This window comes from Oculina patagonica, chromosome 13 (genome assembly GCF_052425735.1).
Source record: "Oculina patagonica isolate OP01 chromosome 13, crgOcupat, whole genome shotgun sequence".
Taxonomy (NCBI): Eukaryota; Metazoa; Cnidaria; class Anthozoa; order Scleractinia; family Oculinidae; genus Oculina; species Oculina patagonica.
The window spans coordinates 22,006,363-22,029,047 of record NC_135770.1 but is presented as its reverse complement, the minus strand read 5'-3'; the positions used below and the strand labels follow the sequence as shown (position 1 = coordinate 22,029,047).

The 22,685-nt window shown below is 38.0% G+C and overlaps 1 protein-coding gene across 1 annotated transcript; it reads left to right on the top strand.

Moving 5' to 3' along the window:
* Positions 1 to 10,801: 10,801 nt before the first annotated feature.
* On the top strand, positions 10,802 to 21,921 carry LOC144636605 (uncharacterized). Its single transcript, XM_078495818.1, has 6 exons — positions 10,802 to 10,974; positions 14,424 to 14,716; positions 14,862 to 14,976; positions 15,531 to 15,570; positions 16,551 to 16,695; positions 20,328 to 21,921. Exons 1-6 carry the CDS (start codon positions 10,908 to 10,910, stop codon positions 20,829 to 20,831), a joined length of 1,164 nt encoding a protein of 387 aa, XP_078351944.1. The 5' UTR covers positions 10,802 to 10,907; the 3' UTR covers positions 20,832 to 21,921.
* Positions 21,922 to 22,685: the final 764 nt, after the last annotated feature.

Sequence of the window (22,685 nt, the reverse complement as noted above, 5' to 3'; positions counted from 1 at the left end):
CTTCGTGTTTGTGTTAGAACTTATTCAGTTAATATCAAAATACGCCGCAATAGAAGCAATCTGTTCGAAAATTTAGTTCAAATCTTTTGGAACATTCTTTGTTTCCATTATATATTGTATTTCGTACTACAGGTTATTAAATGTCCATGGTCTATATTCTCACTGAGCATAGCTTTCGACTAACATGCTCAAAATTTAGCTGTGGGTTGTCATATACCCTGTACTGCACCATAAAAAGTATTTTTGTCCCTGAAAAGTCCAACTTCAATAATATAGGGTAAAATTATTATATTTATAAGATATTTCGGTACTGGCTTTATCACGAAAGATCCCCCGAAAGGCGCAGAATCATTACTGAAACAGTCTGAAGCCCTCTCAGGATTGGGCTGAAGATCAATTGAGGCATATGCATGCTAAATACTGCCACAGCACAATGGAACACTGACTGAGCTGAATAGAAGACATCCGAACATTGCGCTTTTTTTCTTTCTAGCGGAAATCAAGGCAAGGGCTGCCATGAGAGATTAACTAATTAAGATAACCTGCACAAAATATGCGCAAAAAAAAGGAAGCTCGCAAGGATTTGAGTTTTCAGTTGTACGTATTATAAGGACAGACCGCCGAGTCAACCAAATGTATCGATCGATCCTCGCTCGACATGTAGTTGTGGATGAGTTAATCTATCTTCATTTTTTCAAACCAACTACACCCTAACTAGAAATACTGTACAGGAATATTATAGGAAATAAGATAAAAAATGCAGGATTCTAATATATTAATTATTTATTGCTCGAAAAACGCTGAAAGACGGGAATTTGTTTACTGCTTATCATGGAACGTTCGCTTTGCCAATGCAATACAAATATAACATACGGACAGGAAGACGTTATCACGGCTCATTAAAAATTTATTACAGAGAACAAATTAAGTCCCAATGTCAACACACAAACTCTCCGGCCTTGCTTGTCTCCATATATTTAGCATGGCACTAATTGGGAGAATTTGATCATTCCTTATTTCTAGTGATCTGTATGCTTTGATGTTTATTCAATGTTTTTAGAATTAAGATGTTGACACATGTACGGCTTGAAAATGAGACTTTATGAAGAGAACTTTTTGCAAGAAAAAGCTTACTACGTAAAATGCACTATTTGATTTTCTGTTCAGAGAGTTCGAAAAATAATTAGAAGCAAAATATGTTCTTTCCTGTTTAGCTCCTGCCAAAAATGTTCCACTAGCTTTCAGTTGTCGACAACAAAGTCAAACTGACGAACGAGCAATTGCTTAATATGCTCCACTCATATACTAATGGCTGCTGTGAGCTGTCAACAATGAACCTCTCTTAAAACCGACATTAATTAAAGTACTTTGTGTTGCAGAAAAAAGTGATATTTCATTTTGCTCTTAAGAGGTTCACATCGGCCAGCCAACTCGTTAACACGTTTGTCAGACTCTCGCGGGAAAAAATATTTTTACCCTGTTTTCTGCTTTTCTGCGCTCGTTTGATTTTGAAATCACGCGTATGATTTTAGACCAAATTGCACTCCACTCAGTTCAATTACCATTATAAACATCAGTGAAATACCAGGAAATCTTTCGCGCGAAAAAATCATATCTTCACACGTGAAAATAACGTTATTTTCACATGTGAAGATATCGATTTCGAAACATTTTCTGACAAGTTTGCCCTGTTTCAATGCTGAATGGGCCAAAGTAAATCGATATTAAGTCGAAATATCTTCGGATCTTCCTCGGCAATCTTCGGCAATCTTCGGATATCTTCGGAAATTTTCGGAAAAGTTCAGAAAATGTTCGGAAACATTCGTACGACCTTCGGACAACAATTTGCCAATCTTCGGAAATCTTCGGAAAATGGTCGGCAATCTTCGGAAAATCGTCCAAAACATCGTAATTAGTAGGTTTATATAAAATCAAATCAAATATCAAATCGATATCCTACTCGTTCGCTGCGCTCCCTCGTGAGATATCGATTTGAACACTCGAAGATAAATTTCATATCTCCGCGCAACCATGTAATAATTATCCTCTATTTCTCAAACTCAAGGCTCAGCATAGGGTTTACCGCTGATAGCTAAGAATTGATTAACATTTGAACTGCCAGCTGAGAAATGACGTGTTTTTTAACTGCTGGCTGAGATATGAAAAATGAAAAAATTACCGATAATTGATAAGTAGACTGAAATTTTAACTGATAGCTGAGAAATTGTCAAAAATTTAACTGATAACTGAGAATCAAGAACCTCCATGCAGACTCTCTATTAACGGGAATGTGTTAACTGCTGGCTAATGTACTGGAACGTTCGGTTTGCCCGAAGGCAATACAAAAATAACACATAGACAGGAAGACACTACCACGACTCATAAACAACACGAGACCGGAAGACTTTACCACGACTCGTAAACAACATTAGACTGGAAGACTTTACCAAGACACATAAACAACACGAGACAGGAAGTTTTTACCACGCGACAACGCGACTCATTAAAAATTTATTGTAGAAAACAAATTAAGTGAAACTAGAAATGACGCTTTTTTAAACTGTTGGTTGAGATACGACACCTGAAAAATGTACTGATAGCTGAGAAATTAGCCATAATTTAACTGATAACTGAGAATCAAGAACCTCCATGCAGACTCTCTATTAACGGGAATTTGTTTGCTGCTGGCTTATGTACTGGAACGTTCGGTTTGCCTAGAGGCAATACAAAAATAGCACATAGACAGGAAGACACCACAACGACTCATAAACAACACGAGACAGGAAGATGTTACCACGACTCATAAACAACACGAGAACGGAAGACTTTACCACGCGACTCATTAATTTTTTTTTATAGAAAACAAATTAAGTCGCCAATGTCAACACACAGATTCTCCTCAATGGTTTCCTTGCTTTTAGCATCATCATCATCATCATCATCATCATCATCATCATCATCATCATCATCACCCCCCTAGGAAAATTAATGGTTGACAGTTTCAATTATGCTTTTCAAACAGGAAAGCTTTCAATTTCTCAAAGACTCGGAATTATATCGCTTATTCCTAAAAAAGACAAGAACTTAGAGTTTCTGAAAAACTGGAGACCAATAACCTTGCTTAATACTGATTATAAAATCGCCACTAAAGTCATTGCAATGCGTCTAGAGAAAGTATTACCAAAGATTATTCATCCTTGTCAAGCAGGATATATAAAAGGTAGATACATTGGAGAATGTATAAGAGCTATTTCCGATATAATGTCGTTCACAAAACAAAGAAATATGCCTGGGGCAGCAGTGTTCCTGGACTTCGAAAAAGCCTTTGACTCTATCGAATGGAATTACTTACACAAATGTCTTGAAATATTTAAATTTGGTCCTCAACTCCAACAATGGGTTAAAATATTCTATAATTAACGACATATCTAGTTGCGTACTTAATAACGGTTTTGCAAGTAAACACTTTACGCTATCCAGAGGCGTGAGGCAAGGATGCCCTTTGTCGGGATTACTTTTCATTATAGGTATAGAAGTCTTAGGTAATGCAATTAGACAATCAACTACAATAAAAGGTATTGAAATCACACCCGGAAAAACTGCGAAACTTGCTCAGTATGTCGATGACACCACCGTATTTGTAAAGGACACTCAATCGATAACCAATCTGTTTAACCTTCTAGAAAAATTTGAATGTGTTTCTGGCCTTCGAATAAACCAGACCAAGTCGGAACTGCTTTGGTTAGGATCATGGCGTCTGCGCAAAGATAAAATCTTGAGCTTAAAACTTAGTGAAGAGCCGATATATGCGCTCGGAATTCATTTCTCATATAATGACGAACGCGCAATTGAAAAAAACTTTTATGATAAACTCGGGTCGTTGAAAAAAGTTCTCAACATTTGGTCATCAAGAGACATTTCTGTTTATGGCAAAATTATATAGTCAAAACACTTGCGCTGTCGAAACTCACGTTTGTTTGCAGCGTGCTGGACACCCCTAATGGCTTTACAGAAGAGGTCAACAAAATTATTTTCAACTTCATTTGGAAGTATAAGCAGCCTAAAATAAAAAAAATCTACGATCATTAAATGCAAAGAAGAAGGAGGTCTTAATATGACTGACTTCACGGTATTCGATAAAGCTCTAAAACTATGTTGGGTAAAGCGCTTATGTTCTACAGATGACGCACCATGGATAGCTATACCAATTTCACTGCTATCAAGCGTAGGTGCCACACTAATTTTCGAGTGCAACTACGATATCAAACGCCTAAATTTAGATAAATCGCTTCCGAAATTTTACAATGATGTAATAACTTACTGGCAAGAGTTATCTAATAACGTACCTAAGACGAAAAGCGACGTATTAAAGCAAATTAAATGGAATAATCAGTTTATAAAAATAAACAAAAAGTCAGCTTTCTTCCAAAACTGGCACCACGGTGGCATAAAAAACGTATCCAGTCTCGTAGATGAACAAAAAAAATCTTTTCTTTCTTTTCAGTCCTTCCAACAAAAATTCCATATAAACTGCAACTTTCTACAATACTATGGGCTTTTATCTGCAATACCAAGTGCTTGGAAAAAGCTTTTAAAACAGTCGCAAACCGAAAACCTCTCCTCCTCGACGCCAACTATAGAAAATCTAACGTGTAAAATCATATATCATCTGCTGATTAATGGAAATAATCTCCCTCCAGTTACGGCAGAAAAAAGACTCATCAAGTGTGGTTTTGATCCATTGCAACGCCGCAAAGTATACTCACTTCCCTTTGCTGTAACAAAAGAAGTCAAACTATCTGTGTTTCAGTTCAAATTAATACATAATATTCTTAACACCAATAGTCTTCTCTACAAAATGCAAATTATCGATTCACCTACTTGTCCTTTTTGCCCAGATACAGAGCAATCTATCTCTCATTTATTTGTGCACTGTTCAGTGGCTGTATCTTTCTGGAACGAATTTAACGAGTGGTTCCGCTCACAATGCAAAGAGCATAGTGTGACAGCCTTGTCAGAAAACGAAATATTATATGGCGTCTTGAAAGGCTCATCTTCGCTTCAAACCATCAACCACCTTATACTCATAGGCAAGTTTTTTCTGTTCATCTGCGCTAAAAATGACAAAAAATATCAATTTGCGGATTTTGTCGTCTACGTGCGAGAAAAAATAGACCTCGAAAAGTATATCGCCTTACGTAAAAATAAACTCGGTCTTTTTAATTTTAAGTGGAAAGATTTTTTGCATGGTTAAAAATTTATCTCATCATCGGTAGCGTGACAGCATAGTGTGACAGCCTGTAGTTTGTAGTATGTAAGTAAGTAACGTGGCGTGAATAGTGTTTTGTATTGCAAGCTATTAGTATTAATGTAATTAGCATAATTCAGTGTTGTATTGTGAGTAAGAATTGTAGTTTAGAAGTAGTTATAATTAGTTATCATTATAATTAACAATTATTTTTTCCTTTTGAAAGTGTTGTTTGAAAAGTATGTATTTTTTGTAAATGTAGTAGTACCTATGTAATTAGCATTGTGTGTAATAATAAAGTTGCATTAAAAAAAAAAGAAAAAGAAAAAAAGAAAAAAAAAATCATCATCATAGTAATTTTTCTTGGACAATCCTGTCCAAGGATGAAAGGCGCAATGAAGTTAACCCTAAGTGAAGCATCGCAACCCGTGAAACAAGGACAGACCACGACACCGGGAACTCCGTGCACTACTCTTTTCGATAAGTGTGTGGGTTCTTTAACGTCCCCTGCTGACCATATAACACTGCATATGCAGAAGCCGGTGCTTACAGTTTATCGTCCTTATCTGAGAAGACTAGAATATCTAGAATATCATTTGCAGATGTCATATTGCAAAGGCAGCAAGTTCTCCTCAGTGTTGGTCCGGTCTGGGAGTCGAACGCGAGACCTCCAGCACAACAGTCTGGCACTAGTTGGGAGAATTTGATCATTCCTTAATTATTACCAGTGATCTGTATGTTTGAATGTTAAATTAAGATGTTGACACCTGAACTTCTCTTATTGGCTCAAACCGAAATTACGTTATTGGTACAGAGAAAAGTAACATTTACTTCAAAGTTCTCAGTTTGTTCGCAAGAGATTCACGTTGGCAGCCAACTTGCAATTGTTAACACGTTTGTCCTATGTCCTACTCTCGCGGGAAAAATTCTTTTACCATGTTTTCTGTTTTCATTTGGCCCATTTTATTCCTTGCTTTAACTCTGATCACAGAGGAGACCCAAGGTACGTTCTGTTCCTTTTGTTGTTTTTGAGAGACCGTCCTTGTAGACAAAGGAACATCAATGAAGCTGGATAAAAATTGTCAAAATTGAAGTATTAAAGTTAAAAGATATATATACAAACAAAAGAGTATGGCGCTTTTACTATTTTTGGAGGAAGAATTGAAACGGTCACTTAAGAAGCTGTTGCTAAAAATTAACCGAAATATTTCTTTGTCAACTATAAACTTTTACGTTCTTAGGTATTAAAAAAACTTAGCGACAAGAAACAACTTTCATCTACAGGTGCATGCCTTTTCAAAGAAGTGCCGTCTAAAAGGGGTTCCCATTTTACCTCAGCTCATAAATGGCATTTCAAAAGGATGTTTGTTTTATGTAAGTTTTCATATTATCTCATAATTGGCATTTCAAATGGGTGCTTTAAAGGACTATGTCACGGATTTGACCGGACTTTTGAACAGACAAAATTTATATTTGTGTCGCAGGAAACCTAAAAATAAGAGTCCATTTTTATTAAAAAAAAAAGTTGCTAAAAGTCTATTTGAGAGCACTGAAACTGTTAACGAGCATCTTTTGCTGTGGATGGCTCGGATTGGGAAAAGGAATACAACTTGAAAACTGTTAAGCTAATGTTGTCAAGTTGTTTCCGCGCGCCGTCAAAACAATCGATGTTTATAGCCGTATGGTGGATTTCTATCCTCAAAGGTTACAAATTCCTTTGGATGTTCAAAGATAATGTTTTTTATGACATTAGTTGCCTACCACTAATTTCAGAACAGTTTAGACCAAAAATCTGCGAAATCCCTGTGACATAGCTTTACTTCTTTAATAGCTCCCCTTTTTCAGACCATAAGTTCATTCATATTATCTCAAGATTTGACATGCCAAAAAGGAACAAAAAAAGTTTATATTTAAGTTTTTGTATTGTCCCATGATTTGCATGTCAAAAGGATGTTTTTATTTGGAAGATTACCAAGTTTTATAACGTTTTTGTTAACGTTTTTTATCTGCGATGTTTAATTTGACTTTTTCTCCCTGAAACCAGGATAAAAGCTACAAAAAAGGCGAAATTATAAAAAGAGATTTTGAAAAGGTTATTTAAATTCCGTTAAGTACATGTTACCGGGCAAATGTTGAAGAAATAAGTGTTAAGTCACTAGAATAATTTTTGCAGGTGCCTCACAAAATATTATAAAAAATCCTTTCCGTTATAATCTGCTGTGTTTGTTTGTGGTTTTCTGAAACAAAGTATATTTTAGGAGGTGTGGAAATGCTGAATTTGTACCGAATATGAAGCAATGATTCAAAAGAAACCACCAAATAATTATTATTGATGATGATGATGATGATGATGATAATGACAATCAAAGTAATGATAATGAGCTTGACATTTTCGTACTAAGATTAACCCAAAATTTTAGGATCAATTCGTTATTAATGTAATATTGTCATTTCCTCTTTGCTAATAACTTTATTGTTACTGTATGAATTTGCTGTCATGTAAATAAAGCTACTTGTAGTCGTTGTTGTTGTTACTGTCTGTTGTTTGCCGTGTGTAAGTGAATGTGAGTAGTTTCGAGTGTGTCGTGAACCTGTGAATTTTTTTCCGCTTTTCAGATGGACTTATTAAAAAATTCGAGGAATCAATTAAATGAAAATACAGTACTACATCGCAAATCCTGTCCACTGACATTTTATAGCGTCATTTCTATAGTCTATATTAAAGATTTTAAAGTGTGGACAATGTGGTTTTTTTTTAACAATAACATTAATTCACCGTTGAATTTAATTAAAATCAGTGTGAAATCGCGTGCATGAAAGATCAGTTATTTTTGCGCCTGAATTCGGGAAGTTCGTGAAAAATTGCACAAAAATGTCCCAATTGACTTTTTCACAACTCTACGGTTTCTGTTCACTGGAAAAGTCCGATAACTTCTTGAGTATTATAGGAAACTGTCTTTGAGTTGTATTACAAGTTACGTTATTTAACCTGTCTGTATTCACACTGAACTTAGCTTTCGAATTATTAGCACGAAAAAGGGGACAACACAGAACCTGTTTTAAAAACCGGTCTTGTGAAGTAAAAATGTCGTGAGATATTTGTACTCGTTTCGCACGTTATTTGTACTCCACGAAGCGGAGCTGGATAAAAATGTCAGTTAATTTATAACAGGCCACTGCAGGTAGTTTCTCTCGCCATGCTTAGAAGTGACGTCATATAAAGGCCAGCAGCACGTGCGATTGAATGTCGCAAAGAAGGAAGCTGAAGAAAGTGTCAAGGACGAGAACCAGTTTTTAATATTTTATTCGATCCAACAGATCTCGACCAGGGAATAGGAAAAACGACATGGGGAGGAAATCATCGTTTGTCTGGTGCTAGTTTTGACGGCCCGTCAAAGACAAGGGATAAAGATTTGTAACTGAAATGCTAAGTTCTCATTTAAATTGCCAGCATCATGAAAATTGAAACAGCTGGCGATAAATAAGTCGTAGCAGGGATGGCGCAGTGGTGAGAGCGCTCACCTCTCACCACTGTGGTCCTGGCTCGATTCCCGGATCCGGCGTCATCTGTGGGTTCAGTTCCTTTTTGGTTCTCGTCCTTGCTCAGAGGGTTTTCTCTGTGTTCTCCGGTTTTCCTCGCTCCACAAAAACCAACACTTCTAAATTCCAATCCGATCGGGAATATGAGGGCCATAGAATTGTTAGTTTCAAAATATTTAGTGCAGCCGTCGTAAAAAAATGGCAATGTATGTGGTATACATACCTTATAACTTGTTTTTTAATGACTTTACATTACAATATCAACAGGCCACAAACAAGTCTTTGCAAAGCATTCGATACAGTGGGGAGGGGGGGGGGGAGAGAAGGAAATTCCCAGATAAAATCTGACCGATGGTTGTCTGGTTGAATCTTGAAAAAGTTATAAGCGTTCAAAGCCAGCGCGGGCACATTCCTTACCTTCCTACCCCCCCCCCCCTCCCCCTCCCCTCTCGCTCTGGATAGGGTTAATGAAGTGCACGAGAAACTCCTGCTTTTGTGTACTAATGTTAAACAGGTCGTTTTTAATTAATCTGTCAACGAATTAAATTAATTAATTTTAACGACTTTCTTGAAATGAACGCAAAACTTCTGCTCTGTGTACTAAGTTTAGAGCCATGTCGTTTTCTAATTGGTGAGACAAATTAAAACACGGTTTTTTACTGCAAAATTAAAGTACCCGAGAAAGCTTAATGCCGCCTGAAAACAGTGGAGAACATTTTAGCGATCGAGAATTTTTTATCAATTGAGAACTAATTTTGTCCGTTGAGGAATTTCCATCAGTCAGGAATTAAAACAATTCAATTTAACTTCCTTAATGAAATGCGTGAGAAACTCCTGCTCTAAGTAAGACGTCGTTTTTTAATTAACCTGTCGAAGAATTACATTAAATTGATTTTAACTGCTCTCTTAAAATGTACGAAACACATCTGCTCTGTGTCACGTCGTTTTTAATTGGTCGAAAAATTTGAAACACCAATTTTTACTGCGAAATTAAAGTGCCCGAAAAACTTCTGCTCGAAGTCAAGTCGTTTTTTAATTGGTTGAAACAGTCATCCAAAACACCGTTTTTACAGTGCGAAATTAAAGTCCCCGAGAAACTCCTGTTTTGTGTATTAAGTTTAGAGTCACGTCGTTTTTTGGTCGAAAAGTTTAAAATACCGTTTTTGCTGCGAAATTTAAAGTGCCTGAGAAACTCCTGCTTTGTGTACCAAAGTAAGTCACGTCGTCTTCAATTTAATACCTTGTCGAGACATTAAAAGAAACATTATTAATTGCCTTTTTAAAATTCCAGAGAAACTTATGCTCTGTGTACCTTGGTTACTCATGTCTTTTTTAATCAGTCGAGAAATTAAAATATCTGAAAAAATTCTCCTCTGCTACTTACGTCTGTCTTAAAAAAAAATGACGAAATTCCGACAGCGACATTCTTAGTAGCGACATAACAAGCTTTGAAATAGAGACAGAAGACATGTACACCTACCCTAACAGGGCCTCAATAAACGCTAAAAACGACAGCGAAATCGGAAAGTTTTGCATTTACCAATAATTGGTAAAAATTGGCTAGTACCACCCGACTCATTAAAAATTCATTATAGAAAGCAAATAATTCGCTAATGTCAGCACACAAATTATCATTCTTCTCTCCTTACTTTTAGCATGGCACTAGTTGCGAGAATTTGATCAATCCTTATTTCTAGCGACCTCTCATGCTTGAAAGTTTATATATTTTTTCAGTGAGAATATAAATATTAACACATGCACTCTTGGAAATGAGACTTCAGTAAACTCTTACTTCCTAACATGCAACATTAGATTTTTGTTCAGAAAGTTCGATTAATAGTTAGAAGCAGAAGCTTCTTTCTTGTTTAACTCCTGCCAATTTTCAGTTGTCAACAACAAAATGCAAAACGAACGAGCAATTACTAATGTTCCACTCATAGACTAATGGCTGCTGTGAGGTGTCATCAAATAAACTCTTCCCAATGGCTAATACTTAATTGGCACAGAAAAAAAAGTAATATTTACTTCAAAGTTCTCAGTTTGCTCGCAAGAGCTTCACGTTGTCATTCAACTTGTTAACACGTTTGTCAGACTCTCGCGGGAATAATTTTCTTTTACCATGTTTTCTGTTTTCATTTGGCCCATTTTATTCCTTGCTTTTACTCTGATCACCGAGGAAACCCAAGGTAAGTTCTGTTTCTTTTGTTGTACGTGCGAGACCATCCTTTTTTCTTCGTGTTTGTGTTAGAACTTATTCAGTTAATATCAAAATACGCTATGGCATCTCCATACTAAGCTTCATAAATTTGCGTGGAAAGGTTCGGCAAATACCTCGCGAACGGTACACCGCACAGACCTGAAACTTGGAGAAATTGTTTATCTATTTATTTTCTATAATATTTTAAATTCATAGCTTCTGTAGTTGAATGGTTTCGAATTTATTTTTTGATTGCGTGACAGTGAAAACCAGCAATTGCCTTTTTAAAATTCCAGAGAAACTTATGCTCTGTGTACCTTGGTTACTCATGTCTTTTTGAATCAGTCGAGAAATTAAAATATCTGATAAAATTCTCCTCTGCTACTTACGTCTGTCTTACAAAAAAACGAAATTCCGACAGCGACATGCGGACCATTCTTAGTAGCGACATGACAAGCTTTGAAATAGAGACAGTAGACATGTACACCTACTCTAGCAGGGCCTCAATAAACGCTAAAAACGACAGCGAAATGGGAAAGTTTTGCATTTACCGATAATTGTTAAAAATTGGCTAGTAAATGTACCATGAATATAGCATGAATATGACTCAGAATGAATTTGCGGAAATGACATTTCAGAAAGCTCAGATTTTCAAATTTTTCTGGCAAAGCATGCCTCAAGACCCCTTTCTTCCTTACACTTTCGCCGATATAATTTGTTTGCCCACTAAGTCTCATGGATGTTCGGTGACAGCCCTGTGACAAGACAGTTGCTCGTTAAAAATAGGAGAAGGCGATATGGTTAGATTTGATAAATCATCGATCTCCCTAATAAAAACTTGGTGGTTTTTGTTTGACCTGGTGGAGTTTTTGTTGAAAACCTAGTGAACAATCAGGTTTCACCATGTTTGTTACAGAGGGGTGTGAGACAGAGGTCGCTACTTATAAACGTGGAGCGGTTGTCAGGTAAAAAAAAAAAAACGTTTTCTCCTTGATGGGAATTTGGTCGGCCAGATTGCTATAGTTTTGCCTGTACTTCGAACATAACAGAAGTCACAAAATGACTCTGGCCAAGAGGGGATGATCTATCCTCTTTTGTCAAGACAAATACACCCCAACTAAAAACTGTTCAATAATATTACTTGAAATAAGATAAAAACGTAGGATCTTGATCATTTATTTATAGCTCTAAAACGCCAAAGCTTTTGACGGGAATTTGTTTACTGCTGGCTAATGTACATGGAACGTTCGGTTTGCTTGGAGGCAATACAAAAATAACACATAGACAGTAAGACATTACCATCCGACTCATTAAAAATTCATTATAGAAAGCAAATAATGCGCTAATGTCAGCACACAAATTCTCATTTCTTGTCTCATTTCTTATAGCATGACATTAGTTGTGAGAATTTGATCATTCCTTATTTCTAGCGACCTCTCATGCTTGAAAGTTTATATATATATTTTCAGTGAGAATATAGATTTTAACACATGCACTCTTGGAAATGAGACTTCAGTAAACTCTTACTTCCTAAAATGCAACATTCGATTTCTTGTTCAGAAAGTTCGATTAATAGTTAGAAGCAGAAGTTTCTTTCTTGTTTAACTCCTGCCAATTTTCAGTTGTCAACAACAAAATGCAAAACGAACGAGCAATTACTAATGTTCCACTCATAGACTAATGGCTGCTGTGAGGTGTCATCAAATAAACTCTTCCCAATGGCTAATACTTAATTGGCACAGAAAAAAAGTAATATTTACTTCAAAGTTCTCAGTTTGCTCGCAAGAGCTTCACGTTGTCATTCAACTTGTTAACACGTTTGTCAGACTCTCGCGGGAATAATTTTCCTTTACCATGTTTTCTGTTTTCATTTTTCCCATTTTATTCCTTGCTTTTACTCTGATCACCGAGGAAACCCAAGGTAAGTTCTGTTTCTTTTGTTGTACGTGCGAGACCATCCTTTTTTCTTCGTGTTTGTGTTAGAACTTATTCAGTTAATATCAAAATACGCCGCAATAGAAGCAATCTGTTCGAAAATTTAGTTCTAATCTTTTCGAACATTCTTTTTTTCCATTATATATTGTATTTCCAAAACACGAAAGTTGGTTATTTGATATATAATGTGTGTTGGCTTAAACTGAATGAAAAGTGAATCGTCGAATAAAGGAAGTAACTATTATGTAAGTTAGCTGCAAGAAACATTGTCTCCTGTAATATGGTTCTTTGCAATATTTCATTGTGGTACAAGAATAGTCGACGCAGGAACATCAATGTAGTTGGATAAAAAATTGTCAAAATTTAGATATTAAAAAACATACAAACAAAAAAGTATGGCCCTTGTATTATTTTTGTAGGAAGAGTTGAAACGATCACTAAAAAAAAGCTGTTGCTAAAAGTTATCTGAAAGATTTCTTTGTCAGTTATATACTTTACGTTCCTAGGTATTAAAAAAAACTTTGTGACAAGGAAAAAGTTGCAGGTGTTCTCATTTAAACTCAGCTCAAAAGGATGTTTTTATGTAAAGGCCGGTTTACACGTTACGATCCGTCGGCCCGATTTGTTCGACGCAAATTTACACACTGCGATTCGTCTGCCGGCTTTTGCCTATTGAAATTGATTTCTAAAATCTGTGACACTGCAACAGATTTTTTAGAAATCGGGCCGATTTTTAAATGCGCACTCATTTTCTTATCAAATCTGGGCCAAATCAGGCCGACAAATCGTAACGTGTAAACCGACCTTAAGTTTCAATATTATCTAATGATTTGCATGGCATGTTAAAAGGATATTTTTATTTAAGTTTTCATATTATTTCATGATTTGCATGTCAAAAGGATGTTTCTGTTTGGAAGATTGCCGCCCGGTTATATAGCCCCCCCCCCCCCTTTTTTTTTAATTTTTATCTGTTTTGTTTAATTTGTCTTTTTCTCCCTGACTCCCTGATATGCCAAGAGTGATGTTCTTACCATTTGTGCAGCATGTATATGGAAAACGTTTTCTTCCTAAGCCAATTAAAGATTTTTTTCCGTTTAGAAACCTCTCCGAGAACCCTTACGTTTAAAGAACTAAATTTTAAATCACCCATTCAACATAGATTAGATGATGCGCCGAATGAAGACAAACCTGATTTTTTCAGAGATATAGCCATTTATTTTCAATGCAACGAGATCATTATAGGAGGAGATTTTAATTTAGTTATGGATGTTTTAAAAGATAAGAAAGGGGGCCGTGACAACTTACTTACTCACTCACTCACTCACTCACTCACTCACTCACTCACTCACTCACTTACTTACTTACTTACTTACTTACTTACTTTCTGCATTTACAAAGGATTATCAATTTAATGAGACAGGTAGACAGTGTTGAAAACATTATTCTAAACTATTATTTGAAACTATTTTAAATATGTGATAATTCTTCTTGTTCCCACCCCAGAAACAAACATTATGCCACGCGACGATACTTCTTTCGGTCAGAGTTTTAAACAGCGTCAGTTCTCAAAAGACGAGTTCCATTTTCTTAACGTGTCAACAGTTGGAACAGTTTCCGTGTACGATGTCTTTGATTGCACCTTTGAATGCCTCAGCAATCCTTTGTGCTTTTCTGTGAACCTGGCCGCCTCCAAAGGAGCCGATGGAAAATTCTGGTGCGAGTTGCTGTCTTCTGATAAGTACAGAAACTTCACAGAGTACAAAGAAAACAAGACTTCGCATCATTTTGCAATTAAGGTAAGGTTTGATTAAACGAATAAATTATTGCCACTTATTGCCTATAATTTATTGCTTTAAGATATTGCTGTAAGTATAGTCTCTTTCTAAACATAACTAGTTTCTGCATGTGAAATTGACGATCAATGACATCTTCTTATTTCAGTCGCCCTGTTCTTCCTGGCCGTGTCAAAACAGAGGGACATGTGTGACGAACTACAAAGACGACAAGTTCAAATGCCACTGTGTGGAAGGTTTCATTGGAGAATATTGCGAGACAGGTAGAAGAGTCATTATAACAAACTTTTGTAAGTTTAATTAATATTGTAAATAGACTGTAAGATGGCACAGCTGTTAAGTTAAGTTGCCTTAATTAGTTTCTTTGGTTGCTCTCTGCTGTGTGCGGCAATCCAAATTACAGTAAAAAGTGGACTTTGATAATTCAAAAGGGCAATAGAGTGATTTAATTTAAGGAGGCTCGCAACGGTTTCCGGCACTTTCCAGCTCTTTAACTTTGATGCGTCAGTGCTAAAAAACTTTATCAATCGCTGCTACAATAATAAAATCAAAAAAGTGTCCAATCAATGCTGATCAAATTGTGGTCATTCTCATGACGTCACCATGACAACAGCATTACCTGTTAAAAACACCCTTAATTTTTAAGGGCTCGTAACTCAAAAACGAGCTCAGGGACCCCATTTTTTTATAATTGAGTTATGGTCAGCAAGTAAAGATGCAACTTGTTGCAAAGTTAAAAAAATTCTATTGAGCGGTTTCAGAAGAGCCACCCACAAGAGCGCTGTTAACTATGCTTATTTGTTTTTATCTTTGCCAGCGGCGAAGTCCTGCAAGGAGCTTTATGACGTGATATTCAAGTAAGTCAAAGCCCCACTAACAAACCAATGCACCATTCGGATGATACACTAAAAAGTAAAATTATTATCATCGGGCGATGGAACTTCTCGATGCTGTAATATAAGGCTGTAAAAATTACACTCATACAACTGGAATAAATTGAAATTAATCTATTACCAGAGATTTTCTCGAAAAATTCGGCATTGCTGAAAAACGGTTCGGTCTCGTCGTACGTGTCGTATGCTACAAAGAAAGCATTAAAGCCGCAAAAATTTTCACTGTAGTCGTCCTTTTTCTTCCAAAAAACGTGTCAAATTTTAAGAGTTCTCATTGAAGCAGACTGTTAGAACACTCAACTGTGTTTAAACAGCTTTAGGGAAGACGTTTTTTTTCTTTCTTTTTTTTTTTGCACTCGTGCCAGCCTTCCTTCTTTATTTACTGGTGAAAATATATATCTCTTATATAGCTAGACATTTTTCCCCAACAGCGCGCCCTTATTGGTTAATTCGAGGTCACATGACATCTAACAATGAAAGCTGTTGCCCTCCAAAAGTCTCTGAGCGGGCAACTTGCATTGCAAAATCTATGACGTCAGAGGGTAACATTTTAATGTTGCCCGCGAATGTTGACCGACAAGCGCCATTTTCCTGAGCCTTCGTAGTGCTATATAACAAAACACATTACACATTAAGTGTAACACATTAAGTGTATAATATATATATATAAAAAAGGTCTTTATATTGTTTATTTGTGTTTTGGAAGCAGTTTCTAGCACCTTGACTGGCTGTGATACATCTCCTTTCGTCTGACTCCAAAATATGGATGTACAAGACGCACCGAGTTTTTTTTAGAAAAAAAAAACACTGAACGAGACGAAACGCATGTTATGGCCTATAAATAGCCTAGCCACTCACAAATCTGATAGCTCAAGACCCTTAACCAGAGATGCAGACTTCTAGCATTACAGACTTCTCATTTCTCTCCCGCGGCGTAATCGTAGCTCTTTTTTTTCTAACAGGTCAAACTCAAGCCAGCTGGTTAAGCTCCACTTTGACTCAAAACCAACTGCCGTTCTCTGTCACTTTGGAGAGTTTGGATGTGGAGATGGGGGATGGACGCCGGTCATGAAGATTGACGGAAACAACGTATGTTGTTAAAAATGTTCGGGTTGTAGCCAGGCTGCCCAGGCATGTTAAAAAAATTCGAATTAATAAGTTGACACTGAATAAAAATATTGTTTTTGGACGTTTCGGCCACTACTGTTGCCTTCTTCAGCAAGATAAAAATGCAAATGTTCAACGGCGTCCTGTTAAAATATGTAACGAATGTGTGAAAACTAAATGAACTTTCCGAGTGCAACAAAAGTCTCTAGAGCATTCTTAATGAGTCTATAAATTCTTAATGCTATTGTAAACGTTTGGTAGCGCTATATGTTCGTTTATAGCGTTCCTATCTCGCACAGAATGCCAAGCTTCAAGAATTAGTCGTTATAGCCACACCGTTGACCTGTCAATAATTTCGACGCTCTCCAAATCTATTTGATGGTCGTTAAGGGACGGACCATTATTTTCTTGGGAGGGGGGATGAAAAATCTTCCTCTGCAAACTTTTTTTTTTAGTTTACGCACCTCTGCAAACATTTTTTTCGAAATTCTTACTATTTTTTGTTATACATATCGTGTTTGCAAACAATTTATTTTGTCTTTCCAGGCCCTGCAAACATTTTTTTTCAATATTTTTCATCCCCCCCCCCCCTCCAAAAAAATAATGGTCCGTCCCTAAGCATATGGTTTTTTGCCAACTTGTCCATCCAAAATATCATGGCACTTCTACACTTCGTCCTCAACAACAATTTCTTTGTATTCCAAGGCAACAATTTCCAACAAATTTTCGGTTGTCCGATGGGATCCCCAGTGAGCGCAATCTTGGCCAATCTCGTCATGGAACATGTCGAAGAAAAGGCTCTCTCTTCGACCCCTAACCCTCCCAAATGGTGGTTTAGATACGTAGATGACAGCCACGTATGTGTAAAAAGGGAACGCGTAGATGAATTCCACTTACATCTAAATTCCATCAACCCTCACATCAAATTTACAATCGAGGTAGAATCAGAAGGTTCCATTGCCTTTCTTGACACCAAAACAACCAGACAAGAAGATGGCTCGATCACCGTGTCTGTCTACAGGAAAGCTACCAACACCGATCGTTACCTGGATTTCAGATCACACCACCATCCCCAGCATAAACACTCGGTCGCTCGCACTCTCATGGATCGCGCGAGGAACATTCCTTCCACCGAGGAGGAAGTATCACGGGAAACTAAGCGATTAGCGAAAGCCCTCGCCACTAATTAATAACTACCCTGCAAATCGTATTCACAATCTGCGCCAACCGAGTAGACAACAACAAACAAATGATATCGACCATCGTGGTTTTGTTATCCTCCCCTACGCCAAAGGTTTTTCCGAAAGAGTTGCAAACGTTCTTCGTGGCTTCAACATCAAGGTCGCCCATAAACCTATACGTACCATCTCGAACATCCTGAAAAAACCAAAAGACAGGATGGAGAAAGAGGATACCAGAGGAATTGTATATAAGATCAAGTGTAACGATTGCGACTGTGTTTATGTTGGCCAGACATCACGCGCGCTTAAAACACGTATGAAAGAACACGCAAAGGCCATCGCAACATTGGATGAAAACTCTTTGTTGGCAAAACACCATATGCTTAACGACCATCAAATAGATTTGGAGAGCGTCGAAATTGTTGACAGGTCAACGGTGTGGAAATAACGACGACTAATTCTTGAAGCTTGGCATTCTGTGCGAGATAGGAACGCCATAAACGAACACATAGCGCTACCAAACGTTTACAATAGCATTGAGAATTCATAGACTCATTAAGAATGCTCTAGAGACTTTTGTCGCACTCGGAAAGTTCATTTAGTTTTCACACATTCGTTACATATTTTAACAGGACGCCGTTGAACATTTGCATTTTTATCTTGCTGAAGAAGGCAACAGTAGTGGCCGAAACGTCCAAAAACAATATTTTTAGCCAGTGTCAACTTATTAATTCGAATTTTTTAACGTATGTTGTTATATACATGAAAGTTTTTTCCCAATAGTGCGCGCTCTTATTGGCTACCTCGAGGTCACATGTTATACATAAAACTGTTTCCCGCCATAAGTCTATCTCTGAGCAGGCAACATTGCAAAATCTATGACGTATGGAGTACGGCAGTGCACTGTTACCCTCGAATGTTGACCGACGACCGGCGTAAGTCTCTAAGACTTCGTTGTGCTATATAGATTTAGCCAAGCCTAAAAGCGAAGCTCCCCGGTTATTTACTTTAATTTAAAGGAAAAATAAGAACTTAAGTCTGCGATCCATTCAAAACCCATTCAGTGGTCAGCGGCCAACTTGAAAAAAGAGGCCTTCATGGGTTCTACACACTGAGCCCGCGATATGGTCATATGATACTGGTCAGCGGATACCGTGTATTGACCATAACATGAATGCCCATGAATGTTAGCTGACGTTAAGCTTCATGACTTTAACGGCGACTTTAACCTATTTCTGGATCATGGAGAACGGCCGCCATATCATGTGTGCGACGTACGTATGTAACAACCTCGTCCCCAGGGTCTTCTCCGTTTTCAAAATGGCGGCTCCATTTTGAAACCTCGTCGCCGAGAAGGCCCTGGGGACGAGGTTGCATATGTAAGTACGTATGTACTTTGGCGCCCGCGAGCCATTCCGCTAGGCACGATGACCATATGTAATGTATGTAAAAATTATATGTCTGTCCTGATTTAAGAAAACGAGGCCCTCGTAACTGCCAGGGGCCAGCAACTCTCTTAGCCCTCCCCTCCCTTCCCCCTGTGGGTTCGAGAGAGCCCAGGGGCACTGCTCGGAAGCCTTCCCATGCCCGGTCACAGCTGAGCTCTCAGAGGCCTCAAGGCTGCTGAGCCCAGCGCCCCGAAAACCAAAAGCCGGGAGCAGTCCTGACCACATTTTAAAGCGAAGTCTTTTCTGAAACAAGCCGAAAAGCTGACTTTAGTCAGCCCTCCAGCCGGCCTGCATTTCAACAGCTGACCCAGGGCTCCCTAGGGTTGTTAGGTCAGGGCCCTGGCTGCCTGCCCACGGGGTCCTTGACGTTTGCTCTCCCCCTCAAATTTCTCGGACCGCAATGGCTTGAAGGCCGAATGCGTCGGCCCTCTGCAAACTGCACGTCACAGGCTGCTCTGGCCTACTGAGACTGCCTTTTGTCCCGTTAGGGATTTTCCTTGCCAGCAATCTGTCCTTATTTAAGAAAACAAGGTCTCAGGAACTGCCAGGGGCCAGCAACTCTCTCATCAGCCTTCAAGCACGGATCCCGGAGTCCACGTTTTGTCAAATCCAGACAGATGTATGTATGCATGTTTCTCCTATTTCTGAGGATTTTCTATGATTATGGAGGCTCCGCTCTGCGGCCTTTCGGGCAATTAGGGAGCTCCACTATAACAAGTGAACAAGTGACCACAAACCACACAATGACTGGTCCCTCGGGAAACCAGTTTATTTTTCTCCGTCTCGGGAAACATTGAGATTTTCGGGAAACAAAATTTCAGTATCTCTTTCCCTCATAACCAGTCATTAAATGTTATTTGTTTACTGGCGATCCTTTCAATCGCGCAGAATCCTGATTACGAAAATGAGATAACCATGCAGCGTATGTTCAAATATTAAAATATGACGTGTTATTTTTTTCCTTTTTTTCCTTTTTTTTTTCCAGAACACTTTTAATTATGACTCGGTGTACTGGAGCGATAAAAAGGACTACAACCTGCGTGGAGGGGAGACTGGGTTTGACACACAAGAGACCAAATTACCGACCTACTGGAACACATCCTTCTCCAAGATTTGTCTTGGAATGAGGATCGGCCAACAGATCAACTTCATTGTCATCAACAAGCAGGCCGACTCTCTGTACTCACTGATCGCTGATGGGCAATACCGCGCCACCTCACTGGGTCGTAACACGTGGAAGACGCTGATTGGTTCACAGGCCTCTTTGCAGCTGAACTGTAACAAGGAAGGGTTCAATGCCGCCTGTACTCCTGGTGCTAAGGCAAGAATAGGTATCCTTGGTAACAACCAAAACGACTGCAATAATTGTGATTCCAGAATCGGGTTTGGTGCAGGAGGAGCCTTCAGAACGTGCGGAAACGAGGCCTGGAACTCAGCAGATAATGGCGACAAAATAATTAATGCCATGGGTTACATTTTGGTGCAATAGAAAAGAAAATGATGAACGTTTAAGCTGGCAGTTTTAAAAAACCCTTACTTGATTATGTTTTGATATAATTTGGCGTTCCATTTCAAACAGCATATCACCTTTACTCATAGGCGTAGACTGCTAGCAAGGCATTCTCAAGCAGCACGTGCGTTATTTTCGTCACATTAAATTAAAGATAAATTGCAGCGAAATCACATGAACAACGAGCGCACACGTGTGAGGATTTCGGCAAAGAAATGAAATTAAAGATGAAATCCTTCACTTTTCTTCCCAAGTTTTTAGGGCTATTTTGCTTAATTAGGACTCGTATTATTGATTCACTTGATAGCAGGACATACAGATAGAAAGGAGCTAAGACACAGCAGATGGTTCAAGCATTGCTGATATATTCAGGACCGAGACGATGAGATCTCTCACGACCACTAATTTAAGGAATCCTATATCAGGATTGTGACAAGCGATTTGAGCAAAAAATAGCGCTTGACACGTGACAATAGCTCAAATCTGGCCGTGATCTGTGAGTTGAATAAACCAAAATTGTCAAACAACAAGAATCACGAAGCCAAAGATTGATTTTGTATGGATGACGCTGTTCTCTCGGCTCGATTTATGCGTTTTAAGACTTGCCGCCACACTGTGAGCTCGCCTGAGAAATCAAGTCTTGCTACTAGGCTATTGAAATGTAAATGCCATGCAAAAAAACTTATCAGTTAAAGCTCCTTTTTTCAATGATGTATGCCGTGATTTGTGAAATGGTCTAAAACATATACGTGATTCGTGATTTGAAGGAAAATTGGCACGTGATTTGTGATTGGGAACCATCCCTCGCTCTTACCACTCTGCTAAATATGTAATACAGATCCTACATCCTACAATTTTAAACAGAAGATGTGTATATGCCTCATTTGTAGCTTGGCACTAAACCACCGAGATTTTTAGTCGGTTACTTATGAACGTGGACTGTTTCGAAACTGTACATTTTTATGTCAATTGTCAAGAAAATCGGTTAAAAAAACTTGTATATTTGATTAATGCTTTAACTTTTCAATTTGTAGTATAGGTTCTATTACAAAGCCTTCAAACTGGTTATGTGGGTTTAATTTATAGTTTTTGTTACACTACTTACCACATTCATTAGCTTTGCTGTACTTTTTTTGAGTTAAAATAAATATCATTATCGACATACAGTTGTCATCATTGTTATTATCATTTTCCGTCATGCGCGTTCGATTAGGTTCGGTAATCGAACATAATCGAACTCACAATAAAATTTGGTCAATCGAACAAAAATCGAACGTTCGATTACCGAACAGTCGACAATCGAACAAAATCGAGCGTTCGATTACCAAACTCCTGTTTGTTAATATTGGGAACAATTTGTACGATGCACCGTCCCCCGATTAGTCCTGCGTGTTTTACTTATCAACAGACAGATTCCGAACAAAATCGAATCGGATTGAGTTCGATTATGTTCGATTGGTTCGATTGGTTCGAAAATCGAACTCACAGCAAAATAGATGTTCGATTTTGTTCGATTACCGAACCCAATCGAACGATCGGTGTTCGATTGGGTTCGATTGATTTTTGGTTCGATTTTGTTCGATTGGATACGCCGGGAAAATGTTGACGTGGGGACAATTGCAACATCAATCGCCTCGTGTGACGTGGTGCATTTTTGTGAAAATCTTTGTCGCTGCGCGCGATTAGTCGCACAAATTCAAATTGGTTTGAATTCCTGCAACTGATCACAGCGACAAATTAATTAAATGAGCGAAAGCAGCGAACGTAGCTCACATTTCCCCTCTTCCAAATTTGCTGCCTGTGCACGAACAACCGTCTTGTTGCAACGACTTG

Excerpts from the sequence above, each read along its gene's own strand:
- LOC144636605 (XM_078495818.1), top strand. The coding sequence starts at position 10,908 with ATGTTTTCTGTTTTCATTTGGCCCATTTTATTCCTTGCTTTTACTCTG. Across the intron at positions 14,717-14,861 it reads CGCATCATTTTGCAATTAAG|TCGCCCTGTTCTTCCTGGCC; the intron begins GTAAGGTTTGAT and ends TTCTTATTTCAG. Across the intron at positions 15,571-16,550 it reads CTTTATGACGTGATATTCAA|CTCTTTTTTTTCTAACAGGT; the intron begins GTAAGTCAAAGC and ends GCGTAATCGTAG.